This window comes from Ursus arctos, unplaced genomic scaffold (genome assembly GCF_023065955.2).
Source record: "Ursus arctos isolate Adak ecotype North America unplaced genomic scaffold, UrsArc2.0 scaffold_23, whole genome shotgun sequence".
Classification (NCBI taxonomy): domain Eukaryota; kingdom Metazoa; phylum Chordata; class Mammalia; order Carnivora; family Ursidae; genus Ursus; species Ursus arctos.
Window position 1 is genome coordinate 47,192,644 of NW_026622908.1, and position 27,815 is coordinate 47,220,458.

Sequence of the window (27,815 nt, forward strand, 5' to 3'; positions counted from 1 at the left end):
CCCCTCCTCTTACCTGGACCTTTGCCCTAGCTTTCATGCATATTCCGCTGCCAGACCCGCACCCCCGTCAGCCGACTCCCACACTGTCCCACCCCTGGCCTTGCTCTGACCTTGCCCTTCACGTCCAAGTACCTCAAGGACACCCCCCCCTGCAGGTCCAGCCCACCAGCAGCACACACTCTCTGGGCTCCAAATTGAGCCACTTTGCACCATGACGTTCTCCATTTTGACAAGTGACAGTACGTGGGGGTGGAATGATGCCCCCTCCCAAAGCCATCTCCATCCCAGCCCCCCAAGCCTGTGCATGATGGGGCAAAGGGGTCGATGACCTTGAGACCAGGATTACTGTGGGTCACCGGGGTGGGTGCTTCTCAGGGGGAGGCAGGAGGGTCAGAGCAGAGGGAGCCTGCGAGGCTCCGGGCCATGAGGGTGGACGGAGAGGCCGAGCCAAGGAACGCGGGTGCCTCTCCCGGAGCCTCCAGCACGACCAGGCCCGACGACACCTCCATGTGAGTCCCCGAGGCTGGCTGCGGACTGTGGCCTCCGGACCTGTGAGCAAACCCTCACGCCAGCTTGTGGTACCTCTTCTCCAGCAACCACGGCCACACAGGCGGCTGTTTCTCCGCAACTCACACCACTACAGGCTGACATCCTTATTCTCAGGAGGGGCCAGTGGGGAAACAGTGAATGCTACCCTCTTCCTCTTCCTCACCGCCTACACCCCGTCCTTGTAGCTGAGGAGCCCCACCTGCACTCCTTCACCTGTGCCTGGGCATTCCCTCCCCCACTCCTTCCACCTGTGCCTGGAGACCCCCCTCCCCCACTCCTTCCGCCTCTGCCTGAGCACTCCCTCCCCCACCCCACTACTTCCACCTGTGCCCAGGCACTCCCTCCCCCACCCCACTCCTTCCGCCTGTGCCCAGGCACCCCCTCCCCCACCCTAACTCTGCCAACCACTCCCAGCCTCCCCCACCAGCTGTCCAAGGTCAGCTGACCTGAAGCTAATTCCCTTGCATGGCCTCCTGTGCAGCCCTAGCAGAACTAATAGCCTGGACCTGTGGCCAGGGCCCTGGGCACTGCACCCTCCCCTTCCTTCTGAGGGCCAGGGTGGCAGGCTCTGAGGGCTGGGGTGACTCAGGCCCAGGAACAGGGCAGGGCAGGAGGACGGCGGGGGCAGGCGTGACTCAGCATCTCAGCTGCTCTCTGGCAGCCTCCTGGGATGACCTGGCAAGAAACCACTTCCTGCCTCATCCTCTCCCAGGGTTCTGCCCTTTAGCAAGTCCCCCTCAGCTCTGGGGCTGCGCGCAGGACCTGCAGACGCCCCTTTTCCGTCTGGAGCACCCAGGAAGCCGCAGGTGCAGAGTGCGAGGGAGTGGCCGGCAGCGCCGCCCGCTTTGTCCTGGGGGCTACTGGGGTCTCAGAGCCTCCCGGCGACACCCGGGCCTGGGGCAGGGAGACGTGGGCAGCAAAGAGCCAGCCAGGAGCCCTGCCCTCCTCCCTCTTGAACTGAGAGGTGGGGGAGAGGGAGAGAAGGGCCTTGGGCGCAGTGCCCAGCACCGTGTTTGCGGGGTTCCTGGCGGTGTGCCCGGTGGTCATTCTTTCGTTCTCCAGGCTGTGAGCCTCCCCTTGTGTGCATGCCCACAAATCACTCATCCCTTTGACAGTCTTGGGGACAACTCCAGGCTTTGGGGAGCTTTCCCATTTGGGGCTGTGGTCAACAGTGCTACATGCACGTTCTTGCTCCTGACTCTGTGGCTGGGCACGTTTCAGGGGGTGTAGGCCTCAAGGAGATGCCACTGGCCAAGGACAACTCGGGAACGGGCCACGCGGTGTGGGTACCAGCTCCCATCCCACGGACTGGCACAGGCCAACTGCCCCGTGGTCCCGACCCCGCCTGGGGTTCTCCAGCATCCCCTCAGCAGCTGTCCCCGCAGGCGTGCAGGGCAGACCCGGGCTCGCATCCGCACTCCGCTGAGGGGAGAGAGGACAAGCACAGGTTCGTGGGTTCACCGACCGCAGGGTTTCCTCTGTGTGGGTGCCAAGTGCCTGCCGTCGTGGGGATCGTTTCCTTCTCCGTTGGGTTGTCCGTCTTCTAGCTTTGTAGCGCCTGGGTTTCAGACGCAAGCTGCCGGCCACACGCGTGTCGTGAGAGCGCGTTGTCTCTCGCTGTGGCTCGCCTCTTCACTCTCTTAATATGGTGTATTTTAAGGAACCAAAGTTGTTAATTTTAGCGTAGTCTCATTGACCCTTTTTCTCCTAAGAGACATGGGTGCTCCTCTTTCTCCGTAATAGGCTAATTTCTAGAACAGGTTTACATTGGCTGATTTTAGAGTCGTTGGAAGCCCACTCTTCACACACACAGTTTCCCAGCTGCTAACGTTTGTCATCGGTGGTTTTTACAGTGGACGAACCAGCTTTGCTCCACTGTTAACCGAAGTCCATCTTTGCCGTCGGGGGTCACTCCCCGTCGTGCATTTTGTGGGTTTCGACGCGTGTATGAAGTCCTGTACCCACCACTCACGTCCCGTACCGCGTAGTTTCCCCGCTCCGAGCACCCGGGCTCCTCCCGTTCCGCCCTCCCCCTTCCCTTCCGACCCCTGGCAACCAGGGGTCTCGCTACCGTCTCCGTACTTTGCCTCTTCCGGGACGTTGCAGAGTTCGAATCACACAGCACGTGGTGATACGCCGCCGTGGGCGTTCACGGCTGCACAGCTTGCTCGCTTCTGTGCCAAACGGACCACAGGTCACCATCCACCTGCGGAAGGGCCTCGCGGCTGCTCGCAAGTGTTGGCGGTTACGAGCACAGCTGCTGTGGACAGCCACATGCAGGTTTCCGTGTGGACAGAAGTCCTCGACTCCTTGGGTAAATACCACGGACGCAACGTTCCGTTGGGTGCCTCCCAGAGTGGCCGCACCGTCTGGCGTCCCCAGCAGCAGCGGATGACGGGTCCCGTTGCTCCGCGTCCTCACCAGCGTTTTGTGCGGTCAGGGGCTGGATTTTGGCCATCCGGGCAGGTGTGTGGTGGGTCCCGTTGTTTGGATGGGCATTTCCCATGTGGCGTGAGCATCTTCTCATGTGCTTACCTACCCTCTGTGTTTTTCTTTGGCGACGTGCCCGTTCAGGCCTTTGGCCCATTTTTAAATGGATCGTTCATTTTCTTAGTGTCAAGTTTTAAGAGTTCCTCGTGTACTTTGGAAATCAGCCCCTTACCAGAGGCGCACCTTACAAAGCGTTCTGTCTGCAGGTGTCTCGTTATCTTGACGAGGTCTTTTGCAGGCTTGGCATTTTTGTGTGCTTCCTCCTTAAACAAATCTTTGTTGGTTAAATACATGATCCAGGATCAAGAAGACATTCTCCTTTGTCTTCTTCCCCCCAAAGGATTTCCCATTGACGTTCGGGTCTCTGATCCCCTGGATTGGATGGCTGTGTACGGTGTGAGGGAGGGCTTGACAGCCTCGTTCACCTGCCTTTTATGGACAAGATTGGCTTCTCCCCGTGTGAGACTCTCCCCTGTTCCGGATGTCTACTTGTCTTCTCTATGTCGACACCACTGGGTCTACACCCCAGCCCCTCCCTGAAACTGCTCTCCCTAAGGTCAGATTGCTAAATCCAGTGGTCGGTGTGCAGTCCCATCCTCCACCTGGTCCGTGGCGGGGGCACTTGGAACAGCGGCCCACGGCTTCCTGCAACGGCTCTTTGCTTGGCTTCCAGGCATTCCTCTCTCAGACTCTCCTGTCCCCAGCTGCTCAGGCTCAGTCTCATCGGCTGTTCCCTCTCCACTATCTCACTTCTCGGACCCGAGGGGCCCCAGGGCCCTTCCTAGTCTCTATCTACACTCAGCCCTGGTCGCCTCCAACCTCGTCCCCCAGCTCCCGTAGCAGCTGGCCCTCAACAGTGCACCTTGCGTGTCCAACAGGCATGATCTCAACCTGACGCATCCCGGTCTTCCGCCAGATCCCCTGCTCCTGCATCCCTTCCTGACTCTGCCAATAACACACCATCCCTCTGGAGAGTTTGCATAGACCCCTCTATCACACACCGCTTGTCCAGCCCACCGGGAAATCCTACTGGCCTGGCCTCTGAAATGTATCCACTGCCAGCCCTGCCCCTCCCCCATCTCAGAGCAGCAGCAGGGTGATGCTGGTCAGGGCCCTGAGCGCATCCCGCTCAGAGGCAAACAAGGGTCCTCCCAGGGGCTGCACGTCTGAGTGCCCTAGCAGGGTGGCCCCTCTCTGCCCCCCCCCCCCCGCCCAGCATGCTCAGCCAGCTCTTGTCCCGTCTGCTGACCCGTCACCTCCTTAGTCTGCTCACATGAGTTCCCCTCATTGCAACACGTTCCTCCTTGTCCCTCCCGTCCTCCCTGTGCCCCGAGTCCCCTGTGCTGTCCCCCACATTTCCTCAGCACACAGAGCAAGGCCCGGCACGCGGCAGGTGCTGGACAGTTGTGTGGGGTAGAGACAAATGGGTGCACAGGGTCCCAGAGGGGCTGACCCATGAGGCGTGGGAGTGGAGGTCAAAGGGAAGTGGCTTCTAGCCCACTCTCATCCTCTGACTCACCCAGGCCTACCCTACCCATCGGGGCCTTGGCTCTCCCTGCTAGAGAGTCAAGGGTTGGTCAGTCTCTAGACCCTGGCCCCCACCCGCTAGGAGCCAGAGACACCAGAGCCACACCCTGGGCCCCTCACTGGGTTCAGCTTTCCAGGACACTGCACACCCGCTGAACTGACTTGGGAGTCCCGTTCTCACCAGGTTTGTCCTGGGGCCCCAGGTCAGTGGGCACTGGAAAGCCATTAACCCTGTAGCTCTGGGCTGGGCCCACTGCCTTTGGTCCAGCAGGGGAGTACCTCTTCCTGGTCTTGCCCCACATTTGGCAGGGGCAGGGGCAGGGGCCTCTTTGGGAACTTTGCACCTGACTGAGGCTACAGGGATCGAGGGAGCACCGAGCCCCAGGCCAGAGCAGCTGTGTAAGGTGGAGACATGAATCTGTCTAGAGCCAGCTGGTGGAGGCCCAGTGCAGCCCGGATCCCAGCCTATGCAGTCATGGGCTGTGGCACTGCCCACCAGGGAGAGAGCCCCGAGTTGCCCTGTGGGGAGCAACCGCAGGGCCCAGGGGCAGCCTCTCCCACTCCTGGGTGTTGGCAAGGTAGAGAATCAGGGCATCCCAGAGAACCTTGGGGGGAAGGAGCACAGAAGCCAGCCAGGAACCCTGAGCACCACTCAGGACCCACAGCTTTTGGTGGGCACGAGCCAGGGTCTAGGGGCCCACGTATGTCTCCCACACATCACTGTCCAGCTGTGCCAGACGCTGCTCTGGGTGCTGGGGGGTTGTGGGAACAGCACAATGTCCTCACTCTGTACAGAGTGGCCGGACACAGGGTCTCTCCAGGCTTTAGGCCACCAGGGGTCCCTTCTCTGCAGCTCCCCGCTATCCTCAGGGGAAAGCCCAGGGTCTCAGCCGGGGTGGCATCTGCCCCAGCCAGACACATTCGTGCTGCCATGTCACACCTCTGAGCTCTCTCACCGTCCATACCCACTGGTGGCCTTGTTGGCCTTGTAAAGGGCCCTGGGGAAGAAGCACACGGGCCCCTCAAAGGCTGCATTTTCTCACACATCTGTGTCTGAACATCCTAGGACACCCATGGTCTTGTGGGCACTGGGGACCCAGGGGGACGTCAGCTAGGACCACCTTCAAGCACTTGCGGTGTCCAGCCCATTCAGAGCCTGTCTGAGACAGCGGCCTGCCAGGCGGGAGGTGATAATGCTCCATGCGAGGGTCCCACTTTGGGGCCTGCGTGGCACGTGGCCGTGGACCCGCTCACCTGGGGTCAGACTCTGAGGGCAGGGATGTCTGCCTGCTTCCCTCCCGGCTCTAGTCCTCATATCTAGAACCAGCCCAGGTGAGTACACGACAAACGTGTGGAACAGCTGGATGTGGAGGCAGGGCAGGGCAGTGGTCACTCATCTGTGGCCATCGGGCTGATCGGGGTGGGAGGGTGTTGGCTGAGGTCACTTTATTTATTTGGTGGTCACAGAAAAGATGGGGATTCCAGTCCTGCCTGCCGAGGGCCACAGAACCCATTTGCCCGTCTTTAAGTGGGGTAGCTGGCAGGACCACCCAAGAAAAAGTGCCCTATAGGCGAGTCCCCTTGGGAAAGTTCCTCATTGTTCACATCCTGCTCAAATGTCACCTTCCCAGAGAGGTCTGCTCCCGACAAGGGTCACTTCTTAGCACATTCTCAACAGGGACCATCTCTGGAGTGACCTATCCAAACTCCCTTCCTCCTTCATGCCTGCCCCTCCTCTGGCTGGGAGTGGGGCTGGAGAAGTGGACCGGGCCCTCCCCTCCAACAGTAAGCTGGGCATAACTTAGTGACCTGGGGAGGTGGGAGGTACTGGAGGGCAGTGGGTCACTGTGGCCTCAGCAGGACTGGCCCCAGTGAGGGACTCACTCTCCCAAGGCTGGTGAAAATGACCGACCCCAGTGGCTCAAGGTGAGAGACCTGGCTCCTTATCTGATCCCACTGAGCGGCATCCTTTGAGATGGGGCCTGGAAGGGATAGTGGGCCCCCAGAGGAAGGAGGACCCAGGGTAGGGTCAGGGGGGTGCTGCTCTGGGGAGGTGGAAGGGGGGACCTGGGGACAGTTGGAGACGGAGGATGAGGTCCGGACGATCCCCAGGGTTGAAGAAGAGTTGGAAAGGAAGAGGCTTGGGCGAACGGGCCGGGTCCTGCAGCAGGTGCAATGGGGGGGGGGAGGAATGTGGAGCAGAGGCCTGGGAAGGGCTGCGAGGCCTTATGCGGCGCGCAGCCCGCGAGTCTGGAGTGGCGACGGAGCTTCGGGCTCCGGGGGCTGCCCAGCTGCCAGTGTCCAGAGTCCCACGCCTGGGTACAAGCTGGGGCTTGTATCGCCCCGCCCGCGCCCCTCGGGCTGGAGAAGGGCTGGGGCCGGCGTGCGCGCCCCCGAGCGCCGTGCGCGGGCCCGGCGGGGGCCCGGCCTGATCGCCCCGCCCAGGCCCCGCCCCGCGCACGCCGGCCGCGGCCCGCGTGACCGGCCCGGGTGCAAACAGTGCGGTCAGCTGACTCGGCCAAGTGCGCCGTCATCCCGGCTATAAGCGCACGACCTGCGGCGCTCCGCTCGGACCCGGCTGACGCCACCATGCAGCCCCCCAGCCTGATGCTGCTCGTCCTCGGCCTGCTGGCTGCGCCCGCCGCCGCGCTTGTCAGGTGAGGCCCTGCGACCCCGTGGGCCCCGCGCGCCCCCGGTGCCCTCCGTGCCCCCTGCGCTCTGGAATGCAGCAGTGCCGCCCGCGCGGCCTCCTGCGGGGCCTCCGCCAGGGCCCCCGCCAGCTCGGAGACCCCTCTTCTGTACCGCCATGGAGTCAGACTTGGGGGGGCACAGGAGGCTGCAGGAGGGAGGATGGCTGAGGCCCAGGCTGACCGAGTCTCCCCAGGACAGGTGGGATTGCTGTACCTGCGCTCGCTCCGGGCCCTCCGTGCGGAAGCCAAGAGGCGCGGCTGCACTCCCCACAGCACCTGTCCCTGCGAGTCGCTTTCCCGCTTGCCCCCCCCTTGTCAGCTGTGAACTGGGCGTGGCCTCGCTTGGCTGTGTCCGGGGCTCTGATCACAGCGCCAGGCGGGAGACCCTCTGACCCGAGGAGCCCCCGAGTCTTTCAGAGACAGAAGGGAGTTAGTCTAAGGAGAGGGTCTGGGTGAGGGGCCCGGCTGGTGCCAGGCTGCAGGGGGCTTCCCCACGCGCACCTGTCCTAGTGAGGACCGCACCCTCCTCAGGGCCAGGGGCCTGTCCCCCTGTACCAGGTGAGTCCGCCATGCGGTGCCAGCCAGGCTGAGGACTGGCGCCGCCACCCCCCACCCTCCCACTCTCACCAGGCAGCCTGCTTTCCCAGATGGGGGAGGGGTGCAGTGGGCCAGCCCCTTCTGCTCCTGCACCCACCCTTGGCCCCGGGGCCTTGGTGCCAGGCCTGGGAAGGCATCCTTTCACCTCTGCTGTGGGCCTTTTGCCCATGGGCAGGTGGGTGAGGTCACAGAGCTGTGGGAGCTGGCTGGGGGCCGAGCGGGACTCAGCCTTGCCAGAAGGCCGTTCTGCGTGGGCTTCCCCATGGGCTGTGGCTTGGGGGCGCTAGCCCCAGATGGAGTCTTTGTGGGGAGAAGGCTGCAGGGCTGCGCCTACCCTGGTGCACCCACAGGCCTCCCCTCTGGGGTGGATGACGGTGGGGAGCTGAGCGTGCGGCTGCTTGGGGCCGGGCAGGCGAACCAGGCCCCCTCACACCTCCTCCAGGTGCTGTGGGACTGATGGCACCTGTTTCCTGGGCTGCTGGAGGGCGTGTCCCCTTCCTCCAGGCAGGAATCTTGGACTCTAATAGCCTACCAGGTCTTAGGCAAGAGTCCCATCTTCCTGAAGCACGCCCTTGGCATGCCAGGAAGGGCCACCTGTGACCTTGAATTCCCAAATCCCCTGGGCTGGGCGCACCTGCCATCCAGGTGTTGGGGTGCCCTCAGGGTGCGTTCCTGTCCCCCCTGCGTCGTCGGAGCTGGGAGCAAGCTGAAGCCCAGGAGCCAAGGATCCAGGCCAGGGGAGGGACCCCACGCATGCTAGAACCAGGCCACCTGACCTCAACCCCGTGCTTTTTCTGCCCAGGCAGACCGCCAAGGCTGGGTGGCAGGGGCCAGCAGTGGAGGTGCTGCAGGGCATCTCAGAGGAAGGCAGACCTGGAGGCAGAGACCCCCAGCACCCAGTGCAGGCCTTGCCTTCCTGGGGTCTGCACTGTGATGGGGACAGAGGATGCAGGGTCATGTTGAAGGAGGGCCGAGGAGGGCTTCTCAGAGGTGGTGGCATGGAAGTCCCATCTGATGGCGAGGCATAGCCAGCCCAGGAGGCCAGACAGGGAAGTGGGGACCATCTCTGCATGGGGTCTGTGCGGAGGGCAGCAGATTCGGGGAGCAGGTGAATGGGTCCCCTCAGAGGGCAACAGGCAGAAGTGACGGATGGACACCGATGCCCTAACAGACCCCACGGGCCACTGCCCCAGAAGAGACCACAGCAGACACAGAGTGGGAACAAGGGATGGGGGGGTGCTTTTGGAGCCCCCGGTGGCTGAGGGTGGGTGTGGGTGCAGAGCAGTCCAGGGGGAGGGGGAGGCGAACCCTGAGGAGCCCCGCTCCCTGCTCTTGACAGAATTCCGCTGCACAAGTTCACCTCTATCCGCCGGACCATGTCGGAGCTGGGGGGCCCTGTGGAAGATCTGATCGCCAAGGGCCCCATTTCAAAGTATGCACAGGGGGTGCCCAGTGTGGCGGGGGGGCCCATTCCGGAGATCCTCAAGAACTACATGGACGTGAGTATGGAGGTCGTCCTCTTGGGGGGGGCTGGGCAGACAGCAAACACTGATTTCGACGAGCTGGCTCTTAAGAACAGATCTGTGGGAGCGGGCAGGGAACACTCTTCTCGGTGGCCCGCTGTTCTTGCAGGGTTCACCTGCTCCGTGTGGGGAGAGGCTTCTGCTCAGCCACGGCCTCCCCTGCTCGGTGCCCTCCTACTACCCCTGCCCAATTAAGGACTCCCACCTTTGTCCCCCTGGGGGGCCTGGCCCTGTGGGGGCGGGGAGGGCAGGTGGGCGTGCCGTTGGCTCCCCCCGTGATCTCCCCCGCTGCGTACCACTGAGCGTTACTGACCTCAGGAGCCGTCTTGTTCTTGAGGCCAGCCTGTGGGCATGGGGGACAGGGTCATGGTCTATCGATAAGCAAGCTGGGCCCAGGGCCATCAGCTGGGTGTGGAGGAGCCTAAGTCAGACCCGGGCCCCAAGGGGCTGCAGGGTCCTTGAGCTCGGGTCATCTGGGCCTGCCTGCCCAGGTGTAACTTACGCTCTGGGCCTTTTTTGTTCTGCCTGTCCTGCTGGAAGGCCTGCTGCCACCCGTGACCCAGTCCCCCCCTTCCCTTCTTCCTCTTTGGTCAGCAGCCAGCCCTGATCATGCCGAGTGCTCCTTGAGGGGCACACAGGCTCGGGGGTGGGACATTTTGTAAAGTCACATACTGAGCTGGGCCTGGGTTGGCCTGGTCCCAGCCCTGGGGTCGGGTCCTGGGGCCCAGCCTGGCACCTCTGGGGCTGTCCGGGTGGCATTGTTCTGCACGGCCTGCCCCTGAGTGGTGGGGACCTACTCGTGCTGCCATCCAGCCTCTGGTCCACCTGGGGTTGGGACAGGTGGCCGTGCCCTCTGTCCTGTCTGGCCAGAGCCCCAGCCGTGCCAGGAAGCTGAGGCCTCACAGGCATGTGACTGGGCCCGGCGGGGGGGGGGGGGGGATCTACCCCAGGGCCTGACCGACCAGTTCCTGATCCCCCAGTTCCTGATCCCCTAGTGCAAGTACATGTGCGTGCACACACACACACACACACACACACACACACACGCGCTCGGAGACTCGCTGAGTCATCACCCAGCCCCCCGAATCTGGACACTTCTCTTAGGTCATGAGGCAGCTGCTGGTTCTCCCTGGAGCCAAGTGGCAGCGGAGACGCTCCTGCGGGGATTGGAGCCAGAATCCCATGGTGACCTAGGGCCCAGGCTCCCTCCCTGGAGCAGGGGGCGCCAGGCTCCCATCTCCTATCCAAGTATCCATGTCCCCTGACCTGGGAGAGCGCCAAAGACGGGGTTTCCCTTTGAGGCTCAGAGGGGCATGTGCCCCCTTCATGTTCACCTGAGCCGTGGGTCAGCACCCTGGGCTTCCCCCAGGCTGCCCTCCTCCCCCAGGTACCGATGGAGAAACTGAGGTCTAGGCAGTGAGAGACTCTGAGCCAAAACTTACGGCCTCCAGGGTGTACCTCCCTTCGCCGCCCTCATGCCTCTACCTGGGAGCCCTCCAGGCTTGGCCCTGGGGTGGGGGCAGGGGCAGGGTGGGAATGAGGTCCCAGAGGCCAGCCCTGACGTGGACCCCGTCGTGAGGTGGAAGTCTCCCCTGTCGGGGTCCTGAGGTCCTGGGGCAGCGGGGTCTTCCAGGCAGGTCGTCCAGGACAGGGACGGCCAAGCCGAAAGGGCCGCTGGTTTCATCTTTCAAATGGGGTGGAGCCCGAAGCGTCCAGGGGTCTGAGGACCCAGGGCTGGGGCCCCTGTCCCCGCGACCCTGACAGACGCCGCTCCCCTGCCCAGGCCCAGTACTACGGGGAGATCGGCATCGGGACACCCCCCCAGTGCTTCACGGTCGTCTTCGACACCGGCTCCTCCAACCTGTGGGTCCCCTCCATCCACTGCAAGCTGCTGGACATCGCCTGCTGTGAGTCGCAGCGCCGCCTCGTGCTACCCGAGGGGCAGGCGGGGAGGACCGGCCGGCCACCGCCTCACGCCCTGCATGCGGTCCCCCGGGCTCTGGGCCGCCCCGTCTCCGGTCCGGGAGGGCAGCTGCGTGGCACCAGTGGGGCCGGCCTCGGGCCCTCTTGGGCAGTGCACTGCTTCTGCCTCTCAGCCACCCCGGACGGGCCTGGCCCCTCTGCCCTGCCCCAGGGCGCCCCACTTTCCGGGTGAACCTGTTCGTGCCAGCCTCGCTTCTCGTGCGGGCCGGGACCGTGGGGGCCGAGGACAGGGCAGGCCAGACCGCTGCTGGCTGAGACCGGGGCTGGGGTCACAGGCCGGCCCCGACCCCGGGAGGATGGCTGGGGGGTGCTCCGCGGCGGGGGGCGGCGGGCTTGACGGGCTCCTCGGCCGGCGCAGGGATCCATCACAAGTACAACAGCGACAAGTCCAGCACGTACGTGAAGAACGGCACCTCCTTCGACATCCACTACGGCTCCGGCAGCCTGTCCGGGTACCTGAGCCAGGACACCGTGTCGGTGAGTCTGGGGGGGCCGCTCAGACGGCCTGGTGAGCCCGCCGCACCCCCGGGCAGGAGCAGAGCCTGGCCAAAGCCGGGAGCTGAGGAAGAGCATGGGCCAGGCTGGGCGGGGAGCGGGGGGCAGACCCGGCTCCGTGTGTGCGTGCGCGTGCATGTGTGTGCACGTGTGTTTTGTGCGTGTGCGCCCGCACACATGCGCACGGGGGAAGGCCAGGAGGTCTGGAGGGGAAAGGGGGGCCACCAGTACGTGGGTGCGAGAGCCGGGGCGTGGGTCTGGGACCCGGACCTGGGGAGTGAGTCACGGTGAGGCGGCTCCCAGGGTCGCGGCCGGCAGGGGGTGGAGGAGCCGGTCGGGGGGCTGGCTTCTGCTCCGATGGGTTTGAGGTGCCCACTGGGCACAAGGGCTAGGCCCTGTGGATGGGGTCCCCGCCACTGGCTGGGGACTCGGGGTCAGGGAGGGCAGCGATGTGCCGGGAACCCCCGTAGAGGACGCCGGAGGGCCGTCCAGACACCCTGCCTGCCACAGAGAATCTTTGGGGTAGGGCGGGTGGGCAGGCCCCGGATGGTTCTCCCGTGCCTCCGTGTGACCTCTTGGTGTGCAGCTCCCTGGAAGGTTCTGGACTGGGAGTCCTGGGGGCGGAGAGCAAGGCAGTACACAGGCAGCCCCCGGCCCCCAGCCCCAGCAGGACCAGAAGGCGGCCAGGAGTGGCCAGCGCCCAGCCAGCGTCCCGCTTGTCTGTCCCTTGTCTGGACTGTGGGTGGGCCATGGTGGGGGGGACCTTCCTACAGGGGCGCTGCCCCTCCCCCATACCCACCTGCCTGTTGGGGTCGGCTCCTCCTGGTCTGTGTCGGCCCAAACAGGATGTTGCCCTAGCACGTTCCCCTGTTCCCGGTGTCAGGGTGTCAGCCCCTAACAGCCGTTTCTCCCCACATCCTGCTCTGTGTCTTTATTTATCAGCCGCTGCTGGGCCCGTGGTGGGGGAGGGGTGGCGTGGCCTTGAGTCTGCTGAGCTGGGTCATGAGGTTGGGTCATGGGGTTCCAGTAGCCCAGGAGCAGGAGCAGGCCTGGGTGGGGCTGGTCCAGGGCCAGCAGTTCAGAGCTGAGTGCGGAGCCCACCCCTCTGTGCTGACTCCCATGAAAACCGTGTCCTGATGACCGTGGGCCACCACGTCCCTATCCCCAGCTGTGTCCCAGCCAGTGTCGTCGGCCCTTCCTTCTGGGCTGGTGTGCGAGGTGGCGGGTGGCAACAGAGAGGGGCTTGTGGCCATGCTAGCACACACAGGGCCTGGCGGTTGGGCCCTGTGGTTCCCGTGGCCCACTGACCCCCCTCGGCCCCCAGGTGCCCTGTAAGTCGGCTCTGGCAAGCCTGGCTGGCGTCAAGGTGGAGAGGCAGACCTTCGGGGAGGCCACCAAGCAGCCGGGCATCACCTTCATTGCAGCCAAGTTCGACGGCATCCTGGGCATGGCCTACCCCCGCATCTCGGTCAACAACGTGCTCCCCGTCTTCGATAACCTGATGCAGCAGAAGCTCGTGGAGAAGAACATCTTCTCCTTCTACCTGAATAGGTGGGGTGGGAGGGGCCTGGCCCCATCTCTTCCCCATGCCTCACCCCTCCTCCCGGCTCCGTGTGGCTGAACGCTGGGGGCTCGGGCTCCCCGCCTCCCCGTCCACCCTCCAGGCACCGGGGCTGCGGCGTCTGACCGGAGGGGGGCTGGCCACGCTTTTACAGAGGAGCAGGGAGCTCTCGACAGGCTCTGGGGCCGGGGTTGCCCATCAGGAGCGGCTCAGGCCCTGGGCCCACGGTCTCACTCAGCAGGCCCCCCTCCTGGAGAACCAGACCCTGGTCAGGGCTCGCGGCGGCTCCTCCTCTCGGGTCCGTCTGCCCGGCCTTCCCTGGGTGTGGTGGTGGGCAGAGGGGCCAAAGCCATGAGCCCCAGTCTGTGACCAGCCTCCAGAGGTGAGGGGCCTGGGGGCTTTCCAGCGGAGGTGACCCCACTGGGGCCCTGAGTGCCGGATGCTGCTCGATGGGGCCGCAGCCCCGGTTCAGGGTGGAGAGTAGCCCCCACCAGCCGCCGTTGGCGGCAGCGCCGAGTGTCCCAGTGGCTCTTGCTGCACACGGAAGGGTGGGTGACCTGGGCCCGCCGGTCTCCCTCAGGGTGGTGTCAGAGGTCCCGGTGCGGGTGTGGGGAGGACGGAGGTGTGGACTGCATGTGAGTGGGCGGCCCACCGACCACTGGCGGTTACTGTGCCGCGTGCCCCGTCCACCCCACAGGCCCACTTGCCCTCAGGGTCCAGCCCCAGGTGCTCCAGCTGAGTGCCAGCCCAGAAGCCTCCCCTCTCGCCCGGCCCCTGGCCTCGGCCTGGGTGCTGTCCTCGGTGGTAAACACTCAGCAGCCGCTTCAGATGGAGCTGCCCGCTGGAGGCTGGATGGCCCCAGGCTGGTGAACGGGGTGGGATCTTTCCCGGTGAGCCCTCGGGCCCGGGGTGAGCAGTCAGGGGAGAGAGGACCCAGGAGTCTGGCCGGGCCCAGTCTCAGGCTCCCTGGATGAGGGGTGGAGGGGCAGGGCTGTGGGTGGGGAGCAGACAAGGGGCAGCCATCTGGTTTCCACACTGGGCTTTCGGAGGTGAGGGATGGGGGAGGCTGGGGGAGGCCTGGAGGCCGCTGGTAGTAGAGGGAGGACGGGGTTTGACCTGGTGTTTCTGAGCGGGAACCGACCAGGAAGAAGCTGGTGAACTCAAACCCTAAGTCTAGAGAAAGTCTGGAGGCAGGAGCAGGGTTGAGCGCAGGAAAGCTGAGAGGTGAAGGGGGGTGGGAGCGGTTGGGTGAGGCTGAGGGCATCCTTGGGAACAGCAGGTGCAGAGGCCCTGGGGCAGGAATGCGCTGGCTCAGCTCTCGGTGCTGCCCAGTACCTCTTCCCAGAAGCCCTCCCTGGTTGGTTCTTCTCAGGCAGACATGGTCCCCTTCCTTGGGCTCCTAGCTTTCACTTCCCCGTCTGCCTGCTAGCCTGACCCTGGCCCTCTTCAGCGGGCAGACCAGGCACCTCTGCGGGCTGAGCGGGGGCGTGGCCTGCAGGCCACACCGGGTGTGGGATTGGAGCCCCACCCCTCAAGGAGAAGGAAGTCCTCTCCCTTCTCATGCCTCCTCCGGATCTTTCCATCTCTGTAGCTCCACCCACCCCTTCTGACTTGGCCCCAGCTTGTGGCTGTGTGGCCAGCGGTCAGGCTGGATGCACGGTGTGGGGGTGGGCAGCCCCTCCTCCCCCTCCCCCTCCCCCCCTCCCCCCCATGCTTGAGCGGGTGTGGCTGACTCCGCCCCTCTCCTCCCAGGGACCCCGGCGCGCAGCCTGGGGGTGAGCTGATGCTGGGCGGCACGGACTCCAAGTACTACAAGGGCCCCCTGTCCTACCTCAACGTCACCCGCAAGGCCTACTGGCAGGTCCATATGGAACAGTGAGTGCTGGGCGAGGGGGCACGCTTGGTTCTGTGGGGAGCGTGGTGTGCGGGGGCCCTTCCCAGCCTCCCACTCAGCAGGCCTCTGGGTAGCTACAGCCCTTGGGCCCGCTCGCCCTGGGTGTCCGTTGCCACCTGCTGGCACCCCGCTGAGCTCCTGGCCCCTGGGCTCTGGCCCTCTTCTGCTTGAGACTTCGAGGCTCGCAGTTAACCTGCTCTTGGCCCCCTGAGCCCTCAGCCTGCCTCTGCTCACAGCCAAGGGGAGAGAGGGTCCTAGCAAGGCTGTGGCCGAGGCAGGGTGGGGGTCCCAGGCGGCCCTGGAGGTAGGACTGCCCCCCAAGGCCCACCCTGAGCTCGAGCCCAGGCCGTCGTGTTCATGCCCCCTCCGCCGCAGGGTGGACGTGGGCAGCAGCCTGACGTTGTGCAAGGGGGGCTGCGAGGCCATCCTGGACACGGGCACGTCCCTCATCGTGGGTCCCGTGGACGAGGTGCGCGAGCTGCAGAAGGCCATCGGGGCTGTGCCGCTGATCCAGGGCGAAGTGAGTGGGCCGGGCTGTGTGGGTGGGGTGCCCCTGCCACCACCCCCTGCACCGTACCCCAGCTGCTGCGTCTTCTCTTCCTCAGTACATGATCCCCTGTGAGAAGGTGTCCACCCTGCCCGAGGTCACCCTGAAGCTGGGCGACAGGGCTTACACGCTGTCCTCGGAGGACTACACGCTCAAGGTCAGCGGGGGTGGGACGGGGGCAGGGCGGGGTGGCCTGCGGGCTGGGTGCTGACCACCGCGGCCCTCCCAGGTGTCGCAGGGTGGGAAGACCATCTGCCTGAGCGGCTTCATGGGCATGGACATCCCCCCGCCCGGCGGGCCACTCTGGATCCTGGGTGACGTCTTCATCGGCCGCTACTACACAGTGTTCGACCGGGACCAGAACCGCGTGGGCCTGGCCGAAGCCACCAGGCTCTAGCCGCCCGCCCGCCGGGGAGGGAGGAGTCCAGCAGGAGGAGGCCAGCCACCCCCGCCCTCCCCGCCGCCCCTGCCACACACACTCACGCTCAAACTCACACTCACAACCCAGCTCTGCAGGCGCCGGCCTGACGGGCCTGCCGTTTTGTTCTGTGGTTTTCCCCAGCCCTGGTTGCAGAAATGCCTGCCTACCCGCCCGTCTGTCTGTCTGTCTAATGGAGGGGCGGGGTGCGGGGCAGCCGCCAGCAGGCTGATCCAGAGTGTGGAGCCGCTTCCCTCACTTGGAAGCCCCAGCCTGGCTTGGCAGCCCATCAGTCGGGCATCCCGGGAGCCCCTCCCCCCGGTAGCTCCCCCTCCCCCACCCACCTCCAGCCTGTGCCTCGGGGGCCTGGCTGCCCAGGCAGGACCTCTGGACTGAGCCCCCACCCCGGGCCAGGCTGTCGTCTAGGCCTCTCCGCCTGGCCTGGGGTCCGGAGCTGGGCACTGCTGGCCTCACGCGTCTGCCTCTGTGGGCCGTTGAGGAAGAGCCAGCGAGGCCTGAGGACAAGCAGGAAGAAGTTGGAAGGGTTGGGGCTCAGGGACAAGAGCCAGCCTTGTGATGCCTTTGGGGTCATCCTGGGGCTCGACCCTGTCCGGGAGGCCATTTGCTGGTCCGGGGTCAGGGAGGAGGGGGGTGGTGTCACCTTTGCAGCTGCCCCCCCCCCCCCCCCCCCCAGCGACCGGGAGCCAAAGTTGACATGGAAATACAGTTGTTTGGGCCTCTTTTTTCTGTGTTGGCATGTTTTGTGTTTGGTGGGAAGGGCGGTTCTAAATCTGGACGTGGGAAGGAGCTGGTATGGCTGGTGTGAGGCCATTGTTCCCGAGGGCTGACTCAGCCAGGCGGGGGGGGAGAAGCTTGGAGGTGCCCTGGCTCCCCCCCACCCCCCGCCCTGCACAGGGGACCCTGGAGGCTCTAGCTTGCTGCCCAGCCTCACAGGCGGAGGGCTGGCTGGTCCTGAGGCCTGCGGCAGTGACCAGCAGGATGTGGCCTTGGCGGGAGGCTGCAGGCTGAGGCCGGGCAAGGTTGCCAGGGTCTGCACTGGGCACGGTTTTCAGGGAGTGGTCCAGGTGAGTGTCTGCTGTGCTTCCCTGGACAATGTTCCACCAGCAGTGGGGCCCCGGTCTTCCCTTAACCCCGACACCCCATGAGAGCCTGCGTGGGGCTGATGGTGAGTGGGCACCCTGACTCCCTTCTGGGCCTCCGGGCCAGCACCTGAACGCCATCTCTGCAAAGCAAGCTGATGTTGGAGCAGGCCAGCCCAGGGGCCAGAAGTCTCAGGGTCCAGGGATCCCAGTTAGGACTTCCCTCGGGCTGCAGTGATCTCCCCAGGGATCTGGCCTCTTGGGAGTTTGCTGAGGGCTCATGTGCCCAGAGGCAGCTGCACGGCCAGGAGGTTTTAAAGGATGAATAGGAGTTTGTGAGCCACTGGGAGGGCATTCCCTCTTCGATCAGCGGCTCTGGACTCTTGCCCCAAGCCCACTCCCCACTGGGGTAAGGGAAATGGCAAATGTGACAAATGTCACCGTCCTGATGCCTTCTCGGCCTTCAGTGCTGTGGCTGTCGTTGTCCTGGCCCTAGGGGGTCAGGGGACTGCAACCCAGAGTAGAGCCCTAGCTGTCACCTTTAGCAAACCTTCAACCAGAATTGCAAGGAGGCTCACAGACACGTGCCCCGTGTTCTCTGCGCTTGAAATATGAGCGGGGAGCCGGCAGGGCTGCAGGCAGACAGTGTCATCCAAGCCTTTGTGCCCAGAGACGCCTGGAGTCCGAGCCGGCCAGGGAGGAGGCAGACCCCTTCTCCACCGGTACCCCCAACCCCTGGTGGCTGCCCTGGGACCTGCCTCCACCTACCAGGGCCTTGCGGGGCCACCCCCACTCTGCTGGCCCTGCAGTTGTGAGCCCCAGGTCGGAGGCCACCTCCATCCCCTCTCTGGGCTGCAGGGACCAGCACAGCAGGGTGCCCTGGTCCCTCCCCAGGCGCAGTGTAGATGAGCACAGGCTGAGCCTCCAGCCCCCAACCGGCTGTCGGGGCGCTGAAGCTCCTGCCCAGAGCCCAGGACCGGTACGACTGCCCCGGCCTGCGGGGCGGGATCCTCTGGACCCCAGCATCTGACTCCCGGCTCAGATGCAGCCTCTGACCCGACCCTAAGCCTCTAGTCTGACTTCGGAAGGTGGGTGATAACAGGGCACTGCTCGCCAGGGCACTGGCAGATCCCCGCAGGGAGCCCAGCTCAATGCCTGGCACTCGTCCTGGCTGGCTCGCCATGCTCTGCACCAGCCCAGCAGGCCCCGGTGGGCATTTCCTGCCTCTTGCCCTTGCCTGGAGGACGCCCGACCTGAGTGGAGCACCTTCCCTCACCTACTGGGTGGAGGCCAGTGGGGGCTAAAGCGCCCCCCCCCACCACTCTGGATTCCAGGTCCCTGGGAAAGGCAGCCTCTGACTCCACGCTGGAATCTGGAGAAGGCCCCTGGGGGCCAGGCGCCCCTCTCCTGCTGTCTGAGGACTAGCTGGACTACTGTGCTGACCAGCTCCAATGGCCTCTGCCTGCAGCCTGCCTGCCCAGAGCAGCCCGGGGGCAGAGCCTGTGGCAGGTGGGGCGGTGCCTGGCCCCGGGTGAGCTGGTGGCGTGGCATGCAGACTGCAGGCAGGCTGCCCCTCCGGTCAGGCTCGGCCTGAGGCCTCGGGGTCCAAGTGCCCCTACATGTGGCCCTGGGAAGGGGGCAGTGGGTGTGGCGTGAGGGAGAACTGAATCCTGGTCCGCCCACAGTCCCCATCCTCCCTCACGCCTGTGGGCTCTTGGACTGGGCCTGGCTCTGCCGAGGGTGTGGCCAGGGCGGGGGGGGGGGGGGTGGCCCTGGTGCCCGGGACCCCTCCCACTCACAGGGGTTTTTATCAACCTCCTGGAGGTTCCTGGGGTTCCTGACAGCCACAGATGAGGCTGGGCCAGGGTGGCCGGGGGCGGGGCTGTAAGGGGAGGGCTCGGGGAGGGGCTGGGGCCTGTCCAGTGAGGTGGGTTCCCAGAAGTCCTCAGACTCAGAGAGAGGTTGGGGAGAGCAGGGGTGGGCAGAGGACTGGGCATAGGCAGCAAGGATTGCCCCTGAGAAGACCCGGGCTCGGAGGAGAGGCTTGTGGAGAAGGGGGAGGCAGGTTGAGCTGATGAGGGAGCAGCCAGGGCCTGCAAGGGGACAGGGCTTGGGGGGAGCTGGGGAAGGAAATCTAGGGCCACCACACATAGGTGCAGCTTCTGGGGGGCTTTGGAGGGTCTGGGGTCTGTGGAGGCTGGTGGGCTGGCGAAGAGGGCACTTGCATGGGGAGGGGGGGGCTCCGGGAGAGGCAGAGAGGGCTAGGGCTTCTTTCTCCCTTGCGCATGGGACTCACCGGGAGTTTTGCGGGAAGGAGAGGTCATCTGGGGACAAGTGTGAGAGAGAGTGAGAGGGTGTGGAGTGAGCGGAGGCCCCCAGAGGGGGCTGGGGCTGGGCCAGTGGCCATTTTTTAGAGGAAGGGGCATCTGCAGGGGACGGGGCTGGGGTGGGACAGGTAGGGCTGGCAGAGACGCATGGGCAGGTGAGTGGACGGAGACCAGTGTCATTAGGGGCTTGGAGAAGAACATCTGGCCCCGCGGGCAGAGAGGACCAACCAGTGAGGGGTCAGGGCCTTCAAGACTGGACTCAGTGAGGGGTGCAAATTCGGGAGGTGGGGCTGGGGGCTCTGGGCTGAGGTGTGTGGGGTCAGATATGGGGAAAGGGGGTCAGGAGTTTCCACAGGGGTGGGCTCAGAAAGGACGGGTCCTTGTGGGGGCCACCAAGGCTCAGGGAAGGCCTGGACTTGGTAGCCTCCGGGGCTAGGGCCTCGGTCAAGGGTAGGACTGTGCAAAGGTGGGTGCTAGGGTTGGGGCTCAGAGAGTGCTACAGTTGGGGGCCTGGAGCCTACAAGGGGCTTGGCTGGGGATAGGGGTGTACAGGAACAGGAGAGCAGGTGGGGGCTGGTTAGGTTTGGGGATGTGCTGGGGAGGGGCCCAGGCTCAGCTACCTGTGTAGGGTGGGGGCTCCACCGGGCCAGGACTGGGACTTGAGGGGGGAGGACTGGGATGTGGGGAGGGGAGGGACTCGGCAGTGGGAGAAGGGGCAGTGGAGGGAAAGGGGCTCAGACAGCCATCCTGGTGGCTGGGGTGGGGCAGAGGAGGACAGCAGGAGGGTGAAGGGGCTCCTTCCTGGAGAGACAGGGGAGAGGGGCTAGGGGCTAAGCAAGAGGGAGGGGCAGGGAGGCGGGAGAGGCTCAGCGGTGGGGGACACACGGGGTGTCACTGTAGGAGGACCCATCCCGGCAACCCTCACCGGCTCTGCAGCCCCCGAGGGTCCGGCTTCCGGCCGGCGCCCGCGGCCCCCACCCTGCGGGCGGGAGGAGGCGGGGAGGTGGCTGCGCCCGCCGGCGGCGCCGTGAGTCAGGCTCGGGCTGCAGCCGCGCGGCCGGCCTGGCGCTGCGGAGGGAGCGCAGGAGCGGGGACAGCGGCGCCGCCAGCCCCGTGCGCTCCCCCCGCCGAGGCTGGGCCGCCGGGACGCGGAGCGGCCGGGCAAACAGCGAGCCGTGGGCCGGCGGAAGGACGCGCGGACCGCGGCGCAGGGGTCGGCCCGCCAGCCCAGGAGTCACCAGCAGGTGAGGGCGCGGGGCGCGCCTTCCGTGCGGCTGCAGCAGCCCCGGGCTGGGGCGCGGGGTGTCGGCTGCAGACCCCCGGGGTGGGGGGACGCAGGGCGCGGACGCCTTAGCGCCTGGCTGGAGAAGTGCGCGTTTCCCAGAGTGTCCTTGTGCGTCTGTTTGTGCCACGGGCTGGGTGGCTTCCTGCGAGCAAGCGCTTGGGGTCCCCGCGACTGCTCTGGGCCGGGGTTGGGGGCGGGGACGACGCGCACGAGTTTGGGGCGCCCGCAGTGGCCGTTTCCATCCCTGGGCGATTGCATCCGAGCCCGTGTGGCTGTGTATGTCCACGCTGCGTGTCACAGTGCAGAGCTGTTTACCTGGAAGCATCTCAGCACACGGGTGTGCCCTGGGGTCTGGAGAGCCTTGGTGTCCGAGGTGTCAGCGTTGTCAGCCTGCAGGTGCTCCGGAGAGCTCTGCTCATTCTGCCAGAGTGGCTCAGACGCTGTCATTGTGGGTTTGCATGCCCTGTGTGTGTCGGGGTGTTTGGGATGCTGGCGTGCTCTGTTTATTGCAACAGCCTGTCGGTTGGGGCGTTGTTGGGTATGGGGGGTGTTGCTGTTGTGTGTCAGTGGGTGAATGTTTGTGCGCAGATGGCAAAGTGATGAAAAGCCCCCGATGTTCCTGCCAAGGCTGCTGTGAAGGGCTTTGGCATCGGGGTGGCTGGGGCGGGTGGGGGAGGCAGGTGGCAGGCTGGCAGCTGGCTGCCTTGGTGGGGATTTCCATCTCCTTTGGGGCTGCTTGTGAGTGTGCAGAGGAGATGCTGCAGGACACCAGGGCAAGCCCTGCAGGGCGGGCAGGACCCAGCTCGTTCTTCCTCTCCGCCTCCCTCCAGGCCCAGGGCCCCGGCCAGTGCCCAGCCCCGCTGGGAGCCCCGGCCAGCACCACGGACGGCGCCCAGGAAGCCCGAGTCCCCCTGGACGGGGCCTTCTGGATTCCAAGGCCCCCAGCAGGCTCGCCCAAGGGTTGCTTTGCCTGCGTGTCCAAGCCCCCAGCCCTACAGGCTCCAGCGGCCCCGGCCCCTGAGCCCTCAGCATCGCCCCCCATGGCGCCCACCCTGTTCCCTATGGAGTCCAAGAGCAGCAAGACAGACAGCGTGCGGGCCTCTGGCGCCCCCCAGGCCTGCAAGCACCTAGCCGAGAAGAAGACCATGACGAACCCCACAACGGTCATCGAAGTCTACCCAGACACCACCGAGGTCAACGACTACTACCTGTGGTCCATCTTCAACTTCGTCTACCTCAACTTCTGCTGCCTGGGCTTCATCGCGCTGGCCTACTCCCTCAAAGTGAGCGGGGCAGGGGAGGGGCCGGGGGAGCGGGCGCTGGCCGGTGGGGGCCGCCTCGTGGGATCCGGAGACACGTAGGGCGCTTGGCTAGCTCCGAGCCAGCAGGGAGGGGCTGCCCTTCCCGGCCCTGGGCTGCGGAAGCTTCTGGACTGCCTTGACAGGGCTCGGGGCCGCGAGACTGCATTCTCTACACAGCCAGCCAGGTCCTGGAGGAGCACCCAGGGCTCAATGTCCTGTGCTCTGGGTGGGGTCGTGGAGTTGCCCCTGGGCATGCGGGGACGGAGCCAGCACACGGATGAAGACCCTTGGAGCCCTTCCCCTGTTGATCGGAGGACAGCGTGGAGACCTTCTTCTCCAAGCCCCTCACAGGGACCCTGAAACCGGGCAGGTATTCAGAAGCAGGCACGGTAGACAGGGTCTCTGATCGACTCACTGTGTTCTGCCTTCCCTCTCCCACACGGTTCTAGACAGTCCGTCCTGGTGGCTGGGGTGCCCAGGGGAAGAGAGCCACAAGCACGTCCCATACACCCCTGACTGCAAACCCTGAGTGGGTACGATTTGTAGGAGCCGCTCGGCACTGTGAGAGGAGCTGGCTGGGGGCAGAGCAGGTTGCCAGGCAGACAGGACCTCACGTCCCCAGGGCAAAGCAGAAAGAAATGGACCAAGATTGCAGGAGGGAGGCTATGATCCACTCACAATCGAAGTGGGGAGCTCTGTGCAAATGTGTAAGGACTGAAGGGCCCACCAGCAGGACCCATCTCCCTGCCACTCCGGTAGGGGTTGGCTCATGTCTGGCCAGATCATCACTGTCCCCGGATTGCAGGTCTCAGCCCAGGTGGACGTCACTGATTGCAGCCGCCCAGTGAGGTGGGGGCGGAACGTGGGGAACGGAGGGAGAGGAGAGTCTAGGCCAGGGAGGCTGGCCCTGGAAGGACAGAAGCCTGGACAGCTCTGCCTCTGTGCATCTTTGAGCCCCGCCCCTGTCCCTGGCATCACACGCCCTGGCCACCTCCTGACTCATCGTCAGCATCACCCACCGCCAGGCGCACCTTTGCCTCCAGGCCTGTGTACTGAGCTCTGGGCTCCGCTGTATGGGGACTGCGTTGTGTGAGTGAGTGTGTGTGAGTGTGCATGTATGCACGAGCGTGTGTGCCCATGTAGCTGTGAGTGCATGGGTACGAGTGTGTATGGATGTGAATGTGTAAGTATAATTGCATGTGTGAACATGTGGGCTTGAGTGTGTGCGTGCATACAGGTACAACTGTGTGTGTGTGCGTGTGCACGAGTGTGTGTGCCTGTGTGTGCTGTGGAGGCAGCAAAGGGAAGGGGGCCCTAGACATTGGGAGGGTGGAGGCTCTGGGCCGACCTCGGCTCTGGCTCCACTGGGACAGGGCCAAGCAGAGGGCAGAGCTGTGGGGGCAGCTGGCGGGGCTCTGCCTCCCCTGGTGCCCTCTTGCCGTGCCCTGACAGTGGCCTGTAGACTCGAGTCTGGCTGTGTGGGCTCCTGTCCGGAAGCTGTGCCCTCCTCCCCTTGGCTCGGCTGTGGGCACCGGCTGGCACAGGGCAGGCCCATCTGGTGCAGGGTGTAGGTAGGTCACAGATTTCTGAATGGTGCAGGATTTGCACTGGGGGGGGGGTGGGTAGGAATTAGTGCTTCTGAGGGGCAGAAGGGAGCTCACAATGACTCTGCCCTGGGGCTGCTCCCCCATGTCCTTCCTGGGGGACAGCCAGGGCAGAAAAGCTTGAGGCTTGCCAGGGAAGAGGGTGCAAGGTGAGTTGTGGGGGGGGGGGGGTGCAGAACCGGCTGGCTCAGACTCCTGCACCTGGGAATGTGTCCATCTGTCCATCCAGCTGCATGTCGCCTGGCTTGCTGCACCCTGCACCATTTGTAGCCAGTCATGGGCACTTCCAAGGGCGCCTAACAGGTCAGAGGGTCTTGGCCAAATTCCCAACTTGGTCCCTTAAGAGCAGAAAGCTCTTGACAAGCCACCTTCATCTGAGCTCATTCCTTCATCTGCTCACAAAACACGTTGAAATGAAACGACGTCCCAGTCAGCACACCTGAGCAGGGCAGAGGCTGGCATTCAGTGGTGTGAAACCAACACTGTGTCCCTGTCTGCTTTCAGCTGTCCATCCACCCATCAAACCAGCCAGCCAGCCTCTCCACCCACATGGGCCAGTTCAGTTCAGTGCACGCTGGGTCAGCAACACAGATTGCAGCCTTCTGGTGCTTAGCTGAGTGTCCGGGGAAGGCAGAGACACAGAACGTCGACTCTCCACTCTTGCAGGAGACACGAGCTACTCATAATGACCACTGACTCCCCCTTGTTAACCAAATAAAGGCCAGAGTCCTCATCTCGGCATCCAAGGCTCTTCAAGATCCATTCTCAGCCATTTCCTAGCCTCACCACACACTCCCCGCCCAGCCTTTCCGTGAGCACACCTCGGTTTGCAACGTGCTATTCCCGCAGCCTGAGGGTTTTTCACCCACAAAGACTCTACTGACTCCCTCTGGCCGAGCCCCCACTTCCCAGCAGAGACTCCCTGCCCCAGTCATGGCTGCCCACCCCACCAGAACCATCCCTTCATCTTGCTGTCACTGGTGCCAAGGCAGGGCTGACCACAGTAGGGGTCAAAGGGTGTTGTATGAATGGGTGGATGGACAGAGGACACCCTCAAGGTGGAAGAAGTGCCACAGTGTTTCAGAAAAAGAATACTTCATTCCTGATTTGGGACAAGTTTGGAGCCGGGCATGGGAGACTTATGGGAGGATGCATCGTTTTTACTGGGCAAGGGGGGTAAGGAGACAGGTGTTCCAGATGGAGAAAAACACATAAACCAGGACCTGAGGATGGGGGAGTCAGGGAGGCCTGGACAAGAGGATAGTCCTGGAAAGCCGGACACGGCTGTGCAAGGAGGATTTGAAAAATTATGTGAGGGGTTTGGATTTCATCATGTGGAAGACACAGAAGAGAAAGATACGGTCGTAGCTGTTAAATCTGCAGCCAATGTGGAGGAAGGGGCCAAAAGAAGCCCAGAGGCAGAGAAAAGTTAGGGCCCCAGTGTGGTGCCCAGGAAAAGGAACACATGGCTTGAATTGGGGCAGGGAGGGCGGGTAGGAGAGGAGGAGCAGATATAATGACATGGTGCCCGCTCAGTGCGGGCCTACGAGGTTGTGGACTTCCCAGTAACAGGGAAGTAAAAAAGATTGATTAGGAGAGGGGATACTGGGCCAGTTTTTGTACATGCATATTTGCCCATTACTTGTTTTCTGAATATTAACATCATCCACCCATCCATCCGCCCATCCTTCCATCCGTCTTTCCATCCATCCACCAATCCATCCATCCACCCATCCATCCATCCATCCTTCCATCCGTCTTTCCATCCATCCACCAATCCATCCATCCACCCATCCTTCCGCCCATCCTTCCATCGTCTTTCCATCCATCCACCAATCCATCCATCCACCCATCCTTCCATCCATCCTTCCATCCGTCTTTCCATCCATCCACCAATCCATCCATCCACCCATCCATCCACCCATCTAACCATCCCCATTCATCTATCCACCCATCCGTCCTTCCACCCATCCATCCATCCACCCGTCTAACCATCCACTCACCCAACCGTCCATCCATCCACCCACCATCCCTTATACATTGATCCATCCTCTTTTATTCCCTTCAACCCATCCAAATAGTCAACCAACCCTCCATTCATCTGTGTTTATACATGTTTCTTGTGCATCCTCCTCCCTTCCCTACTTCTCCCCATCTCATCCCACCTATTTTATACATCAATGCACTTAATTATTTATCTAACCTCAATTGCTAAGTAACTTTCTCCATCTTACTTACCCATTCTACCTGTCAGCCATCCATCCATCCTCTGACCCAACACATCAATACATCCATTCATCCTTCAAGCCATCTGCCATCCCTTCTGAGCAATGTGCATCCATCACCATGTACCTGTCTTCACACTCATCCTTGCTCATGCATACTCTATTACCCCTTAAGTCATCTCATCCATCTATGTGCTCTCTACACTATCGTTTCTTTCTGTTCTCCCTGCCTTCTCATCCATCCACATATCCAATTACACTTCTTTGGACTTTGTGGAAGAAGAAAGAGCTGAAGAGAAGGAAATCCTAAGATTTATCCTAGATGAGGGTGGCCTCCTCCTTGGGAACATCTCTTCATAACCAGAGAATCTTGGAAATGGGTCCAGCTCTGCCCATACCCACTGTCTTCCCAGGATTTCCTGGGCTCCAGCCTACTCCCTGTATCTCAGCATCCCTTCCAGGAGACTGTAGGGACTGCCACCTATTCTACCGAGGCATAGTGCCTATTCTCAGGTAATCCCTGCTCATTTTAGATTAGGAACCCTGTCCGGAGTAGAGGACGCTTACATCTTCCATTGTCTGATCATATAACTCTCTGAGACCGACTTTCTCCCTTATCTTCTGTATCTGTTTATTGATTCCCGCTGTATTGAGATACGATTGACGTGCGACCTTGTGTAAATCCAACGTGTACAATACGATGATATGATCCATGTAGATGCTGCAAGATGATTGCAACAAGGGGGTTCGATACCACACCCGTCACCTCACGTAATTCTCGTTTTTGAGGTTTGTAGTTTTTGGTGGTAAGAACACTTACAATGTGCTCTCAGCCAACTTTCGATCAAATAATAGAGTATCGTTGACAATCCTATGTTATGTCAAATAATTTCAGACTTACTGAAAAGTTGCAAAAAGAAATACAAAGAATTCCTGGGTGCGCTTTGCACAGATGTTCCCAGGACTAGCCTTTTTCTTCTCTCTGGCCGCCGGCCTCACCTCCTCCCTCTGGCCTCAGGTTCGGGACAAGAAGCTTCTCAACGACCTGAATGGAGCGGTGGAAGACGCCAAGACAGCCCGGCTGTTCAACATCACCAGCTCCGCCCTGGCCGCGTCCTGCATCATCCTGGTCCTCATCTTCCTGAGGTACCCGCTCACCGACTACTGAGGCCCCACCGGGCACCGCCGGCCGTGGAGACAAAGCACTGGGACATGTTTGTTTTCACGACTGATACGACATGGGATGCTGTGTGGTTGGGGCAGAGCGGGGCATGTGCCCTGGAGCCCCCCTGAAGCTGTGACCCGGGCAGCGAGGCCGCCAGAAGCTCCATACAGTACGGGGGCCGCGAGCTTCGGGCCGGCCCACCCTCTCTGCCTCCTGACCCTCTGCCTCTGCCTGTTTCTGGGGTCTGTGGGCGTCTCCTTGTGCTGCTGCACCCTGGCTTCCACTGGCTGCCCTCCCTGCCCTCCTGTGCCCGCCCCCGGCTCCTGGGGCCCCTCTGACCCGACACCCAGCAAGAAGGGCTTCTGTGGGAGCTTCCCAGTGTGAGGGGGCTGCCAGCATCTGGGGACTCACTCTGTCTTCCCCGACCCCAGCTCCCCAAGCTATGACCCTGCTCAGAGTCTTGTATCTGTGAACTTTCAATAAAGTACATGTCTGGCTCCAGCCCAGCCTCTGTCCCACGGCCGAGCAGGGCAT

The 27,815-nt window shown here is 63.3% G+C and overlaps 3 protein-coding genes across 3 annotated transcripts in view; 2 read left to right on the forward strand and 1 right to left on the reverse strand.

Moving 5' to 3' along the window:
* Positions 1-27,815, reverse strand: part of TNNI2 (troponin I2, fast skeletal type) — an 89,061-nt gene that overhangs the window by 50,257 nt on the left and 10,989 nt on the right. The gene's annotated exons all lie outside the window — the stretch shown is intronic.
* CTSD (cathepsin D) lies at positions 4,581-17,017 on the forward strand. The gene is made up of 12 exons (XM_026482901.4): positions 4,581-4,750; positions 5,633-5,898; positions 6,245-6,351; positions 7,067-7,223; positions 9,193-9,352; positions 11,160-11,283; positions 11,718-11,836; positions 13,179-13,405; positions 15,168-15,290; positions 15,685-15,829; positions 15,915-16,013; positions 16,086-17,017. Exons 3-12 carry the CDS (start codon positions 6,288-6,290, stop codon positions 16,251-16,253), a joined length of 1,386 nt encoding a protein of 461 aa, XP_026338686.2. The 5' UTR covers positions 4,581-4,750; positions 5,633-5,898; positions 6,245-6,287; the 3' UTR covers positions 16,254-17,017.
* Positions 19,849-27,775, forward strand: IFITM10 (interferon induced transmembrane protein 10). The gene is made up of 4 exons (XM_026482900.4): positions 19,849-19,856; positions 20,738-20,945; positions 21,817-22,269; positions 27,135-27,775. Exons 1-4 carry the CDS (start codon positions 19,849-19,851, stop codon positions 27,282-27,284), a joined length of 819 nt encoding a protein of 272 aa, XP_026338685.2. The 3' UTR covers positions 27,285-27,775.